Genomic DNA, 15785 nt, shown 5'->3' with positions numbered 1-15785 from the left:
AACGACCATGTATAGTAAGGCGTTTTTTGTTGAAAAAAACGACCATGTATAGTAAGGCGTTTTTTGTTGATAAAAACGACCATGTATAGTAAGGCGCTTTTTTGCTAAAAAACGACCATGTATAGTAAGGCGTTTTTTGTTGAAAAAAAACGACCATGTATAGTAAGGCGCTTTTTGCCCAAAAAAAAACGACCATGTATAGTAAGGCGCTTTTTGCCAAAAAAAAAAACGACCATGTATAGTAAGGCGTTTTTTGTTGAAAAAAACGACCATGTATAGTAAGGCGTTTTTTTGCTAAAAAACGACCATGTATAGTAAGGCGTTTTTTGTTGAAAAAAACGACCATGTATAGTAAGGCGTTTTTTGTTGAAAAAAAACGACCATGTATAGTAAGGCGTTTTTTGTTGATAAAAACGACCATGTATAGTAAGGCGTTTTTTGCTAAAAAACGACCATGTATAGTAAGGCGTTTTTTGTTGATAAAAACGACCATGTATAGTAAGGCGTTTTTTGCTAAAAAACGACCATGTATAGTAAGGCGTTTTTTGCTAAAAAACGACCATGTATAGTAAGGCGTTTTTTGTTGATAAAAACGACCATGTATAGTAAGGCGTTTTTTGCTAAAAAACGACCATGTATAGTAAGGCGTTTTTTGTTGAAAAAAACGACCATGTATAGTAAGGCGTTTTTTGCTAAAAAACGTCCATGTATAGTAAGGCGTTTTTTGTTGATAAAAACGACCATGTATAGTAAGGCGTTTTTTGTTGATAGAAACGACCATGTATATATAGTAAGGCGTTTTTTGCTAAAAAACGACCATGTATAGTAAGGCGTTTTTTGTTGATAAAAACGACCATGTATATATAGTAAGGCGTTTTTTGCTAAAAAACGACCATGTATAGTAATGCGTTTTTTGTTGATAAAAACGACCATGTATAGTAAGGCGCTTTTTGCCCAAAAAACGACCATGTATAGTAAGGCGTCTTTTGTTGAAAAAAACGACCATGTATAGTAAGGCGTTTTTTGTTGATAAAAACGACCATGTATAGTAAGGCGCTTTTTGCCCAAAAAACGACCATGTATAGTAAGGCGTTTTTTGCTAAAAAACGTCCATGTATAGTAAGGCGTTTTTTGTTGATAAAAACGACCATGTATAGTAAGGCGTTTTTTGCTAAAAAACGACCATGTATAGTAAGGCGTTTTTTGTTGAAAAAAACGACCATGTATAGTAAGGCGTTTTTTGCTAAAAAACGACCATGTATAGTAAGGCGTTTTTTGTTGATAAAAACGACCATGTATAGTCAGGCATTTTTTGCTAAAAAACGACCATGTAAAGTATGGCGTTTTTTGTTGATAAAAACGACCATGTATAGTAAGGCGTTTTTTGCTAAAAAACGACCATGTATAGTAAGGCGTTTTTTGCTAAAAAACGACCATGTATAGTAAGGCGTTTTTTGTTGATAAAAACGACCATGTATAGTAAGGCGTTTTTTGTTGATAAAAACGACCATGTATAGTAAGGCGTTTTTTGCTAAAAAACGACCATGTATAGTAAGGCGTTTTTTGTTGATAAAAACGACCATGTATAGTAAGGCGTTTTTTGTTGATAAAAACGACCATGTATAGTAAGGCGTTTTTTGCTAAAAAACGACCATGTATAGTAAGGCGTTTTTTGTTGAAAAAAACGACCATGTATAGTAAGGCGTTTTTTGTTGAAAAAAACGACCATGTATAGTAAGGCGTTTTTTGCTAAAAAACGACCATGTATAGTAAGGCGTTTTTTGTTGATAAAAACGACCATGTATAGTAAGGCGTTTTCTGTTGATAAAAACGACCATGTATAGTAAGGCGTTTTTTGTTGATAAAAACGACCATGTATAGTAAGGCGTTTTTTGCTAAAAAACGTCCATGTATAGTAAGGCGTTTTTTGTTGATAAAAACGACCATGTATAGTAAGGCGTTTTTTGTTGATAAAAACGACCATGTATAGTAAGGCGTTTTTTGCTAAAAAACAACCATGTATAGTAAGGCGTTTTTTGTTGATAAAAACGACCATGTATAGTAAGGCGTTTTTTGTTGATAAAAACGACCATGTATAGTAAGGCGTTTTTTGCTAAAAAAACGACCATGTATATATAGTAAGGCGTTTTTTGCTAAAAAACGACCATGTATAGTAAGGCGTTTTTTGTTGAAAAAAACGACCATGTATAGTAAGGCGTTTTTTGCCCAAAAAAAAAAGACAATGTATAGTAAGGCGTCTTTTGTTGATAAAAACGACCATGTATAGTAAGGCGTTTTTTGTTGAAAAAAAACGACCATGTATAGTAAGGCGTTTTTTGTTGAAAAAAACGACCATGTATAGTAAGGCGTTTTTTGCTAAAAAACGACCATGTATAGTAAGGCGTTTTTTGTTGATAAAAACGACCATGTATAGTAAGGCGTTTTTTGCTAAAAAACGTCCATGTATAGTAAGGCGTTTTTTGTTGATAAAAACGACCATGTATAGTAAGGCGTTTTTTGCTAAAAAACGACCATGTATAGTAAGGCGTTTTTTGTTGATAAAAACGACCATGTATAGTAAGGCGTTTTTTGTTGATAAAAACGACCATGTATAGTAAGGCGTTTTTTGCTAAAAAACGACCATGTATAGTAAGGCGTTTTTTGTTGATAAAAACGACCATGTATATATAGTAAGGCGTTTTTTGCTAAAAAACAACCATGTATAGTAAGGCGTTTTTTGTTGATAAAAACGACCATGTATAGTAAGGCGCTTTTTGTCCAAAAAACGACCATGTATAGTAAGGCGTCTTTTGTTGAAAAAAACGACCATGTATAGTAAGGCGTTTTTTGTTGAAAAAAACGACCATGTATAGTAAGGCGTTTTTTGTTGAAAAAAACGACCATGTATAGTAAGGCGTTTTTTGTTGAAAAAAACGTCCATGTATAGTAAGGCGTTTTTTGTTGATAAAAACGACCATGTATAGTAAGGCGTTTTTTGCTAAAAAACGACCATGTATAGTAAGGCGTTTTTTGTTGAAAAAAACGACCATGTATAGTAAGGCGTTTTTTGTTGAAAAAAACGACCATGTATAGTAAGGCGTTTTTTGTTGAAAAAAACGACCATGTATAGTAAGGCGTTTTTTGCCCCCAAAAAAAAGACAATGTATAGTAAGGCGTCTTTTGTTGATAAAAACGACCATGTATAGTAAGGCGTTTTTTGCTAAAAAACGACCATGTATAGTAAGGCGTTTTTTGTTGATAAAAACGACCATGTATAGTAAGGCGTTTTTTGCTAAAAAAACGACCATGTATAGTAAGGCGTTTTTTGTTGAAAAAAACGACCATGTATAGTAAGGCGTTTTTTGTTGAAAAAAACGACCATGTATAGTAAGGCGTTTCTTGCTAAAAAACGACCATGTATAGTAAGGCGTTTTTTGCCCCAAAAAAAAAGACAATGTATAGTAAGGCGTCTTTTGTTGATAAAAACGACCATGTATAGTAAGGCGTTTTTTGCTAAAAAACGACCATGTATAGTAAGGCGTTTTTTGCTAAAAAACGACCATGTATAGTAAGGCGTTTTTTGCTAAAAAACGACCATGTATAGTAAGGCGTTTTTTGTTGAAAAAAACGACCATGTATAGTAAGGCGTTTTTTGTTGAAAAAAACGACCATGTATAGTAAGGCGTTTTTTGCTAAAAAACGACCATGTATAGTAAGGCGTTTTTTGTTGATAAAAACGACCATGTATAGTAAGGCGTTTTTTGTTGATAAAAACGACCATGTATAGTAAGGCGTTTTTTGCTAAAAAACGACCATGTATAGTAAGGCGTTTTTTGCCCCAAAAAAAAAGACAATGTATAGTAAGGCGTCTTTTGTTGATAAAAACGACCATGTATAGTAAGGCGTTTTTTGCTAAAAAACGACCATGTATAGTAAGGCGTTTTTTGTTGATAAAAACGACCATGTATAGTAAGGCGTTTTTTGCTAAAAAACGACCATGTATAGTAAGGCGTTTTTTGCTAAAAAACGACCATGTATAGTAAGGCGTTTTTTGTTGAAAAAAACGACCATGTATAGTAAGGCGTTTTTTGTTGAAAAAAACGACCATGTATAGTAAGGCGTTTTTTGCTAAAAAACGACCATGTATAGTAAGGCGTTTTTTGTTGATAAAAACGACCATGTATAGTAAGGCGTTTTTTGTTGACAAAAACGACCATGTATAGTAAGGCGTTTTTTGCTAAAAAACGACCATGTATAGTAAGGCGTTTTTTGCTAAAAAACGACCATGTATAGTAAGGCGTTTTTTGTTGATAAAAACGACCATGTATAGTAAGGCGTTTTTTGTTGATAAAAACGACCATGTATAGTAAGGCGTTTTTTGCTAAAAAACGACCATGTATAGTAAGGCGTTTTTTGCTAAAAAACGACCATGTATAGTAAGGCGTTTTTTGTTGAAAAATGACCATGTATAGGCGTTTTTTTATTTTACATCGGCTTTTCTTTTAAGACCACATATAGCAAGGCTTGTTTTAAAAAAAAAAAAAAAAGACCATATATTATAACGCGTTTTGATGAATTTTATTTTTATTTTTTTTTGCCAATCACGTATAGTAAGGCTTTGGGCCTTGTCTAAAAATAGTGAGCTGCTCATGGCAAGTTGGGGTCAGGTTTAATTCCGGCTGGTGACTGCACGTGATGCTCTGCGGCTCATCAGCATGAACGATGACTCAAGTTAGCGTCAACACGGGATGACGCGAGCGCCTTCCTGATGGCCTCGATCTCGCCCGCGTCATTGTTCGCACTCCAAATACCAAAGTCAGTCAACAATAGTCGGCCAAAAAGTCACATTTGGCAAAGGAACATAAAGACATGCATCCCGACTGCTGTCGACAGCCTCCCGTGCACGCCTCAACCTGCGTACGCGTGTGTGACGGCGGGGTGAGACGACAAAAGGCCGAGAGTGGCTTCACCGCCGCGGGGAGGGACGGAGGGATGCGAGACGAGCAGACGGAGGGAGCGAAAGGGAGCAGCGGGGCCTGTCAAACTATTAACGTCATGGCGTGAGCCCGGGGGGCTCCTGGTGACACGGGAGACGAGTGGACATATTTAGCATAGCGCTGTAAACACGCACGTTCACGTGCACGTGGGCACACCTGGCCCACCTATTAAATTTTAGTTTATATTTTGCTTAATGACATATTACGGAGCGAGGCATTTTTTTGGTTTTGTCAGGGTATTTTCTTTTATGGCAAAGAAAATGCTTATATAGGAAGACATATTGAAATAAATAAAAAATAATAAATAAACATATCACCCCCCAAAAAAATAATAAAATTATATGGTGGCGTTTGGAATAAAAAAAAAACATGATAGTTGTATTTTTCTTCCGTCAGTACATATTTCATAATACAAACAAAAAGTCATATACTTAGAAAATTATTTAAAAAAAAACCAAAAAAAACAAACATCATATTTAATTAATCTACAAGCTTCTAAAATTTAAGCAAAAAAAACCCCCAACATTATTTGCAATCAGCAAAATTAGCTTTAAATCAGTGGTTCCCAACCTCTGGGTTGCGGCTTATTAAAATAAATTCTAAAAATCACAGAATCGTACTGTCCTAACACGTCAGTTCGTCATGAAGTCTTACCGTACATCACGTCATATTAAACATGTCATAATAAACGTCATCTTAAAGTCATGTCATACAAAATACGTATTACGTAAAATCGGATTTATTTTTATTAGATTTTTTTCATACACGGGCGGCGTGTCTGTTGCGGCATGTTCTCGAAATGTACATCAAAGTGCAGTCGAATGACTCAACAGATGCTGTCGCCCACATTATGGAAAACAGATCATGTGCATTTATTTTTTATTTATTTATTTATTTTACATAATCCCATCAACACAAAAAAAATAAATAAATAAATAAGAACTTGATTAAAAGCGTGAATACTTTACAAGGCGACGGCGGCCATCAAAACGCAAGCTCGGACGCTTTGAACCAATTAACTTTCTGATTCACATTTGGGCAAAATTCCGCAAAGTTTCTTGGTGCTAATAGCTGATTTCGACTCGCGTGTGCGCCCTCACGGTCACCTTTTGACCTCTAATCGTCTGTCGCCGAGCCGACTTAAAAAAAACAAAGTAAGAATACAAACGTCGCCACTCCAGGCCTGTAGGTGGCAGTAATCCACCTGGAAAAGACGAACAAAATAAAATATATATATTATTACAAAGCGTGACAAAAAAATAAATAAATCACAGCTCAGTGACAAAATATGTTATTCGGTTTGCAACTTTCCGTTGAAGTCTTTTAATCTCGAGCAGGCAAAATGAGCACAAACAAAACAAGCTGGATGCCCGCAGATACACTAATCACGTCGGCAAATACAATTTAGGGGGCATTATGTTGCCTTTCCCGCAGTTTTATCTGCGACTCGTTTTAATTAAGGAGAACACTGCTTTTGTTTACTCTATGTAATGTTTTCTTTGTTTTTTTTTTCCCCATTAGTTTGGCCTAATCGCAGAAATTGCGCAACGCCAGCAGATGAAGCAGCATTCAACATTTAGTTTTTTATTTTTTATTTTTTGCACCGGGACACGTGCGATTTATTTTTTTCACATGCAAACGGGACTAAAATATTTTTGTGATTCTCACTCGAACTTTCATGTGTGATATTTTTGCAGTTTCATTATTCACGTTTTTTTTTTTTTTGTAGCCGCGTCGTCTCCCGCATCTGAAGAGAGAGCGCAAAAGTAAGTTTTTTTTTCTGTATTTAAGCACAGTGTTAATATTTTTTTTTTTATTATTATTTTGCAGCAGCAGTGAGTTATCACAGCACGAGAATCAGCCAAGGTCTTAATTCTGCCTGCGCACCTGCAGTGCATGGAATCACGTGTCGCGCGGCGTAATCACGGCACAATTCCACTGATTGCAAATTTCGACCGTGTTTACTCACAGCGGTGACCAAAAACGTCTTTGTCCTCCCTAAGGACATCCAAAGCATCGACAACACTGCCTCGGAATTTTTTATTATTTTTTTTTTTCCCGTCCAATCAGAATTCAGCCTCAATGTGTCGCCACATTCATCAAATCTGCCCTGCAAATTCAGAATCAATCAAAATCGTCCATGCAGCTGAGAATATTCCTTTAACCAATCCATTAATATTGATCCAACTAGTCGATTACTAGTCAATTGCTCCTAATTTATTTTTGCAAATTGTGAAGCTGTCCTAGCGAGAGCGCCCAAACAACGCGAAACCGACAGTTACCTTTTTCTCCGCTAATTTGCATATCAGAGAGAGAGAGCACAAAGGGATTCCGAGGCGCGCTAACGTTTTGGGACCTCCCATGGTTTCCCCCACAAAGTCCGGAAAACCTAAAAGTGTTTGTTTTGTTTTTTTCCAGCACTGCCATTAAAAAAAAAAATAATAATGAAATGAAATAAAAAAGCAAGACATTGAAGTTACAATTATGATTAGACTTGCCAAGCGCACGCTGACACGCAATTTTGCAAGGCGACGAGACGTGCGGGCCATTTGAAATTAATTCCTATTGTCAAGTAAATGTTGAAAATTTACAATTGGTTTGTCTTCTCTTTCCGACGCCCTCAATCCGCCGCCAACGCTAATCGGCGGTTTCAGAAGCAACTCATCCATGATTAACAATAATTATTAGGCATTTAAAAATGGAATCGTACCGCCAGAATGCGTCGGAATAAAAAACACGACAGTGGTTTTATTGCCCCAAAATTTCATATGAAGCTACAATAAAAGCAGTTTGGATGGGAACACCGTGCTTAAAAATACTTCAATAAAACGGATTCCTCATCAACATTAAATGAAAAAAAAAAATGCAAATATATTTTACGTGATTTAAGTAAGACCTTAATTAGCATTAAATTCAAACACCCTGAGCAGTTAGCACCAAGCTAGGTTGCCACAACTCCCAAAAGGCGCCACGCCCCCAAACCCTCTTCGAGAGCCAGGTGGACGCTCACATTTTTCACTTGCTCATCACTTTGGAGGCATCTTTTATTCAGCAACTCCTCAAGCCAGCTCGTGTAACGAGAAAGCCGCGTCAAAGCCTCAGGACAATGCGCGTCAACGTCCAATTGAAGTGAACAACCAGTTGGTTCATGTTCCAATTGATTTGCTCTTAATTTGAAAAGAAAAATGTACTTTTCCTGTCCAACATAAATATAAGATCCGTTTTTTTTTTTTTTGTATTATTTAGGTGCGGCTCCAGCTGGAGTATTCTCTCACATGTTCGTCATCCGTCATCCGATTGGCTTCAGGTGAGTTGTCCACACTAGCGGATATTTGTTTGTGTTGCACGTCCACAATCTGAAACGACTCCAAAACATGTTGAGCAAATGTTTGCTTGTCTTTTCCAATGTTTCAGGGCAGCTGCCAAACAGAACACAAGCTTTGCTGCCGGTGAAAAACTTGCTCCAACATTTGATCCGGGCCGCAGGTGAGCGCCGCCGTCCCCACCATGGAAAACCACTTCAATTGTCTTTTCAAAAAATACTTTTTTTTGGGATTCGAGGCGAATGGAACGCAACGTTTGAATTTGTCAACATTATCGCTCGGTTAATAAAAGTTGTATTGTTGATATTTTCATTTGCAGGGACCGCTGCTCTGATTTTTGGCTGTTTGGATCATGAGGTAGGAGGAACCGCGTTTTTCACTTTACCCGAGCACCGCCACAGCGGGTCGTTTGAACAACCCACCAGGAAGGGAGCGGCGTGTCGGGGGATAAGCCGAGCTATTGTTCTGTTTAGCCCGAGGAAGAAGGTGTGAAAAGGCGGTGTCGGTTTTCAAAGACTTTGCTTCCGCAGTCCGTCGTGTGATACGTGAGAGCAGCGTTTGGGTTTCTCCTCCGGAAGTTGCAACAATGTCGAGTTCGAGGACAAAACCGTCAGACGGCGATTACTCAAGTTTTGATTCGCTGATGTCACGAGTGGTATGTTCCCCGTGTTGTTGCCGCTTCAGGAAGAGAAACCCACACGCCGCTCTCCTGTTGTCACGCAAGGCGGAACGGCGGAAGTCTTTCTTTTTGTTTTGAAAATCGGCTTCGACGACGACCCGCCTGTGAATAAAAAATACAATTTTACATTTACCTTTTTATATTGTTGGCTAAATGGCACGAGAGCTCATTTTTGTATAAAATTTCACAATTACAATTTAGGCTAAACTGGTCAAGAAATTATTTAAAAAATAAAAAATTCCCCGTGGGGGTGGCGGCTCACCACTTTTTGCACACCTTCCTCTTGGGCTAATTCACGTCAACCAAACAATAGTTTGGCTTTTGATCAAATAGTTTTTTCTTTGTCGCCGTGCGGTCTCCCGCGTCTGAAAAAGAGAGCGCAGTCGAGGTATTTGCAAAAACATTCCTTTATTATAAATAAATCTCCTTTTGGTATCAAAAGCGGCATGCGTCACCCATGGTGTGTTACAGGTTCACAACCCAGTTAGCCAAGACAGTGGGAGGAAACACACTCATCTCAATGCAAGGACGATTCATCGACAACGGTGAGACAAGAATGAAAAAATTGCCACAACCACAAAAATACTTACAATTAGAGAAGAACAACAAACATGTTTTTAGTCTCATAGATTTATCTCTCTCTTTTTTTGTTGTTTTTTTTAATAACTATTTCTGGCCCGTCTGCATACAATGGATACTTGATTTCAGTTTTTTTTTTTTTTTTTCTCATCCATTTTGTATGTTAGTCCAGTCAAGGCTCGAGATGTCACATTGTCCTTTTTATTTTCTCATATTTTCAACAGGTACGTTTATGGTCGGACCGGTGAGCGGCGAGAAAGCAGCCCCCCCCCCCCCCCCCCTCACTTCGGTGACGTGAAATGATAGAAAATGTCTCATGCTCGTTGCCCGTCCTTCGGTCTGGTGTGCAGGAAGTTGTCCCTCTTCGCCTGGAGACGACACTCGGCGGCGTTCAGATGGCGTGATTGCTGTAGCTCACGTACGTCGTCTTAGTGGATGAAGCTGCGAGGCAGAAGAACGGCAGCGTTAGCAACAGTCGCCAACACGCATTTGGTAACTTCCTTCTTTTCCATGCACGATTAACATCTTTAAAACCGCATTTGGCCACGGGCGGGCGACTGAAAATGACATCACGTGAGGGCTCGGGCGACAACCAATCACGGCTCAGCTTGTGAAAACGAGCCGAGCTGTGATTGGTTGTTACCCCAGCCCTCACGTCATGTCATTTTCAGTCGACAGCTCGTGGCAAAACGCGTTTTTAAAGATGTTAATCACAATCCTCAATCCTGTTCCTCGAGGGCCGTTGTCCTGTCTATTTCCCATGATTCGCCGCCGCCACACACCTGATTCAAACGATCAGGCGTGTGGCGGCAGCGAGTCATGGAAAATAGACAGGACAACGGCCCTCGAGGAACAGGATTGAAGATGTTAATCAGGGCTCCTCAATCCTGTTCCATGACTCGCCGCCGCCACACACCTGATCGTTTGAATCAGGTGTGTGGCGGCAGGGGGCGATGGAAACAGGCGGGACAGCGGCCCTCGAGGAACAGGATTGAAGAACCTTGGTGTGAATAGTGCATGGAAAATAATGAAGTCAACCAATTTGACACAAAATGTTGACTTTATTTTTGCAGCTGAAAATAAATAAATATACCTTAAAGTGACGACTATTTTCTCTTTGTGGCAATATCACAATATTTTCAGATGATAACGAACACATGCTCACGTTTATTTTATTTCGTATACTTTATAGGGGTAATTTACTCATCTCGCCTCGAAAGAATTTGCTCACTTCATGATGCAGTTCGCCACTGGCTGTTGACTGAAAATGAGGGCTCGGGGAACAGCCAATCACAGCTCAGCTTGTGAATATTAGCTGCGCTGAGCCCTCATGTGACGTCATTTTCAGCCAACAGCAAGCGACAAAGTGCATTTTTGAAGGCGTCGACTCTTGGATCACCCGTGCCATGTAACATCTAGAAAATTTGGATCTTAAAGAAACAATTTAAAATGAATTTTCCTCAATTTTATGAGTATGTATGAATATTAAAAATTCCAATATCAAAAATGACATATTTGTGACCACTTTACATAATCTTTGTCAGGTGTCCTCAATCCTGTCCCTCGTGGGTCGATGTCCCGCCCGTTTTCCGTCTCCGCCTGCTGCGACACACCCGATTCAAAATGATCGGCAGACGCTCGATAATGATCCCGATCATTTGCATCAGGCGTGTTGCAACAAGGAGAGACAGGACAAACGACCGTCGAGGAACAGGATTGACGCCACCTGACTCTGTAAAGTGGACACAAAAATGTCATTATTTTTTATATTAGCATTTTTAAAGTTCATACACTAATAAAATTGAGGAAAATTAATTTTAAATTGCGTTTCTTTAAGGTCCAAATTTTCTAGATGAACCAACCACAAAGGCGGTGATCCAAGAGTCCTTAGCCTGCTAAGTGTGTGTATAAAAAAAGTTGTGTTCTCTTACTCACTGTTGGTCTCCATGCTCTCACACAACTCCGTCTTGACTTCGCCGTTGGGCCGGTCGCCTCCCTTCTGCGACAGTTTCCCCGACATGGTGGCGGCGGTCACGATGGCCTGCGTCATGGTCGGTGTTGAGCATCGAGGGCCGTTTGAAATTTTGTGACACCCGAGTGGAGTCTTTACCTTGAAGCTGCGTTTTCGTTTGGGTACATTCTGCTCGGGGTGAAAGAGGATGATGTAGACTTTGGGCATGTAGAGCATCCCCAGGGAGACGGAGGCCGACAGACTGAGCGAGATGGTCAGGGTGGTGGTTTGGATGTACATCTGGAATGAGAGGGGGGGGGCAGATGCCACTATAAAAATTGTAATCTAAAACATGCAGACCGAACATTTGCGCCAAAAATGTCATTTCATTCAGCATGGATACAAAATGTGGCGCCCCCTGCTGTTCTTATTGGAAAACCTTTTTAAAGCGCCTCATCTAGTCTCCTTAAAACGCGCTTTTGAGGCGGTCCATTCATTTCCTATTTGACCCACGACACCATCAATGAAAATTCACTCCAAATGTTTTGGACGAAGCCGCATTTTCCGTCGGCTAAAAATATCTCGGCTTGCAAGCACTCAAACGCATCGCCTCGAGGAAGGGCCGGCGGGGTCTAAGGACATGCGCGTATTGCACTAAAGGTGTGAGCAGATAACACGGACAATAGCTAGCGGGAAAAAAAAGTGCGCAGCCGGGAGCCCGACAAAGCGAGGCGAGCCTCCGCACAAATAATTACGGTAAATGTTTGACTGAAAACTCAACGTTATCATTCAGCTGCTCGGGTGAACAAAAGGAAATATGAAGTCACAAAGTCGGTGCGGTGAATGAGAAATAAAGTAAAAGACAAAAATTAAGACGGCATTTAAAAATTAGACAAAAAAAAAAAAAAAAAACTGTAGCGGTGGTGGCGGTATGCGTTTCTGGGGCTGCTTTGTCTCTCCACGACCTGGATAAGATACTTTGACAGTTTGCCGTCGACCTAAAAATTCTCAAGGAGAATGTTCCGCCTTCATTTCATCGTGGCTTTGGTTCTGTGGAAGGACAACAATCCAAAACACAGCAATGAGTTGACATTTAAAAGAAAAAAATATAGACGGACACATCGGAACGTTCTGGAGTGGCAGAGTCAAAGTCTGCTGGATGGAATCAATTTGAATTGCTGTGAGAAAAAAAAAAAGCCGTTCATGCTCAAGACCACTTCAGTTTTCCTGAATTAAAGTAAATCTCTCCAGAAGAATGGGTCGAAATATTTCCACTGAGATATGAAAGACTCAATGCCAGTTTGAGAAAACGCTCCATTTTAGTTATCGCTGCAGAGGCCAACCGAATTTAGCGAGCACGTACCCGAACACGCATTTTCTTTCTTTTCCCGTCGGCTGAAAGGATGGCGACAATATTGACACGATGCTGCGCAAAAGTAAACAATTAACTCCCTCCCTCAAGGTCCAAACGAATATTTCCACCTGCGGCTCCACACCGACGTTGTATTCTCGCCGAGCCGTCAGCTCGTCGGCGAGTCAAATTGCCGCCGCTGCCGACTTGATTACGCGGGAGTGTTTTAATTGGCATCTCGAGAGGAGTTGCCGTCTTTTGTGTCAATGATACAAAAGTGCTTGGGATGATTTAACCTCGTTATTTTTTAATTAGCGCTGCGAGTCAAGCCTCAAAGCAGACGTTACTACAATGCTCCACGCAATCGTGACAGAACGTGATAGCGCCGCGGCTCATTCAGAGGCCCTCAAACGCTCAACGCGCGCCCAAAAAGCAAAACCAGGAGTTACGCGAACATTGTGATGTGATTCCATTTCATACAATTTAATGTGGCAGCGACCCTGAACGGGATAAACGTTAGAAAAACGAGAGCAAAAAGCACCCGCCCCCACCCCCCGTCTTACTTAATCCTTACTCTGGCTTTACAGCAATTGCGTTGCCATGGCGACATATCTGCACCTCCTTCCGAAGCATATTAAAGTCAGGCGCGGAGATGAGTCGGATAAAATGTAATTCCCATGAAAATGTGTCGACTCGTGGGGCTGACGTCAGGCGAGTGCGATGTCAAGCTACACACAAAAAAAAACAAAGTGGCGCCTTTAGATCAATTTTTTTTTGGGGGGGGCGTGTTTGACTGGCAGATTGCGAATAAATCTTTGCGAGTTTTCAAACTGCTTCTTGCCGCTGCCAGTTCACGTTTCCTGTCAAGGTAAATACAAAACGGCGGGAATTACACAGCGTGCATTTGACGAAGTAGCTTAATGCTAATGCCTAATGAGAAACTCCATAGACAGGCTAACAACACTAGCATTCATTCTCATGACTCATGAAAGCTTTGCGCTACGATTATTGTAAGCAACACATGCAAGCAGGCATATATTCTTTATCCTCTGCAAAGAATCACTCCTATGAGCGCATCTTACTGAGCATTTTGTGTCGCCTTCTTGTTGACGGTGCTGGCTTCAAACCACAAATGTTCATTTTCGTTTGTCATTTTTGAAGACCCTTTTTGACGAAGCAAACGTTTTGGTCGCCTGAAAAGCGATAATTCCACCGGACGTCTGCCAATTTATATCTTTAAGTCAGTTTTCTACTGCCCCCTGGTGGCAGGCACCAAGAGGAGCAGCACAATCGGCAATGAAATGAAGCAAAAAAAAAAAAATAAAATTCTTTAACTACTATTTCATTAGAATTACAAATGTTATCGACGGATATTTGACCACAATCTAGTCGAATTTGAAAATTCCGAAGCTCAACATTTCACCGAGCGACATCCTATTAAATCTGTCATCACGCGCGCCCTCTCGTGAATTCCCTTCTGTCAGAGGCTGCTAAAACTCACCGGCTGAGCAAATACCAGGAGGGGGAAGACAAAGCGCTGATGCAACAGCTGCCTTCACCTGAACCAAAGTAAACCGAGACGGCTCGGAAACATGAAATAACGTGGCAGCGATCTGTTGCGTCAACCTCCTTTCACTCCTTTTGCATCATTTAGCATGCCGCTAATCCTTTTAGGCGTCCTTGGCAGGTGCCTGTTCCCACCTGAGCTGAGACATTACAGGACGCCTCCGGCCCACACGGGAACTTTACGGCCATTTTCGACCGAGCCTCTTTGTGGATTTAATCGACACGCAACGGAGTCGTCGTGTACCGCCCGCAACGGGACCGCTCATCATTTTTAATCACCCGAGCAATGGGAGGCTCGGGAGATTTGACTTGGATTCGTTTTGGAAGACGGGAGCTATTTTGATGTGATTTAGAGTCAAGAAGCTGCTATTTGAATTTCACTTGCGAGCGCGTTGCTTTTCGGAGTCGACTTACTCGACTCTTCAAATGCAAAAATATACTGCTCACGTTTAATTGGGCCCTTTGGCCAATTGAAATCCATAAAAAAGGACATTTTGTAAATTCTTATTTTCTGTCTTTAGAATGAGAATCAGAATGCCCTTTATTTTTATTGTACTCGGTGTGCAACATAATTTTTATTAATTTTAAATAATTTTAATTTTAATTAATTAAATTTTTATTTTAATTAATTTTAATTACTTTTAATAAATGTAAATATTAATTCTAATTGTAATTAATTAAAATTTTAATTAAAATTTTTATTTGAATTAATTTTAATTAATTTAAATATTAATTTTAATTTTAATTCATTTAAATTTTAATTCTATTATGCAATTAAGATTAAATGTCTTATAGTGTCAACTACAATTAAAAGATACATTTTTGGACAAGTCGCTAATGACAAAAAAACATATGTTGGTTAAAATTGTCCCCAAAAAATCTCTGACTCAATTTTATATTCCATGCACGTGCACGACAATTTAAACGAAACGTTCGTTTCAAGGTGACATTAACGCTTTATCCCTCCTCTTGTTTTTGACTCGGTGATGATTACATCTACAAAGTAAATGACTCCCATCATCCTTCAGACATATTAAAACGGAAGAAAAATCGGACACACAGGCGTAATAACTCAACGTTGCATCGGGGCGGCTTAATTGGACCCCGGCGTGACCGCCGCCGTCCACGACGGCTTCATTATCCTCAACAAAAGACTACTTAGAGACTTCCGTCTTTATGCGCGTGTCGGAGGGTGTGGGCCACGTCGCATTGCATGTTAAAAAAAAAAAAAGAAAAAATGGTGGTACTTGCGCTCTTATCGGACGTAAGCCATGAAGAGATTCTTTTGTGTTGCTCCGGAGGACGGCAGCCAATTAAAATACTCTGCGAGCAAACACAC

The 15785-nt window shown here is 39.9% G+C and overlaps 1 protein-coding gene and 2 long non-coding RNA genes across 4 annotated transcripts in view; 2 read left to right on the top strand and 1 right to left on the bottom strand.

The window, feature by feature from the left end:
• The first annotated feature begins 6522 nt into the window (after window positions 1-6522).
• Window positions 6523-9280, top strand: LOC148341287 (uncharacterized). The gene is made up of 4 exons (XR_015842226.1): window positions 6523-6763; window positions 8244-8304; window positions 8412-8483; window positions 8640-9280. It is a non-coding gene; the product is annotated as an uncharacterized LOC148341287 (long non-coding RNA).
• A 52-nt stretch (window positions 9281-9332) lies between these two features.
• LOC148341286 (uncharacterized) lies at window positions 9333-10109 on the top strand. The gene is made up of 3 exons (XR_015841555.1): window positions 9333-9387; window positions 9471-9544; window positions 9929-10109. It is a non-coding gene; the product is annotated as an uncharacterized LOC148341286 (long non-coding RNA).
• Window positions 9391-15785, bottom strand: part of grm8a (glutamate receptor, metabotropic 8a) — a 106520-nt gene continuing 100125 nt past the window's right edge. Inside the window, exons 12-14 of one of the 2 annotated variants that reach the window (XM_088287620.1) lie at window positions 11689-11829; window positions 11510-11619; window positions 9391-10019 (exon numbers count right to left, since the gene is read on the bottom strand). In XM_088287620.1, the coding sequence (XP_088143746.1) occupies window positions 10007-10019; window positions 11510-11619; window positions 11689-11829 (264 nt within the window). In that variant the 3' untranslated portion in view covers window positions 9391-10006. The remainder of the gene's footprint in view (window positions 10020-11509; window positions 11620-11688; window positions 11830-15785) is intronic. The other variant, XM_088287618.1, reaches the window with a different exon arrangement.

Source organism: Idiotropiscis lumnitzeri, chromosome 2 (genome assembly GCF_059441095.1).
Source record: "Idiotropiscis lumnitzeri isolate Australia: NSW breed Sydney's pygmy pipehorse chromosome 2, RoL_Ilum_1.0, whole genome shotgun sequence".
NCBI classification, from domain to species: Eukaryota; Metazoa; Chordata; class Actinopteri; order Syngnathiformes; family Syngnathidae; genus Idiotropiscis; species Idiotropiscis lumnitzeri.
Note: the sequence above shows the minus strand (reverse complement) of the source record. Positions and strands in the feature narration are given on the sequence as shown.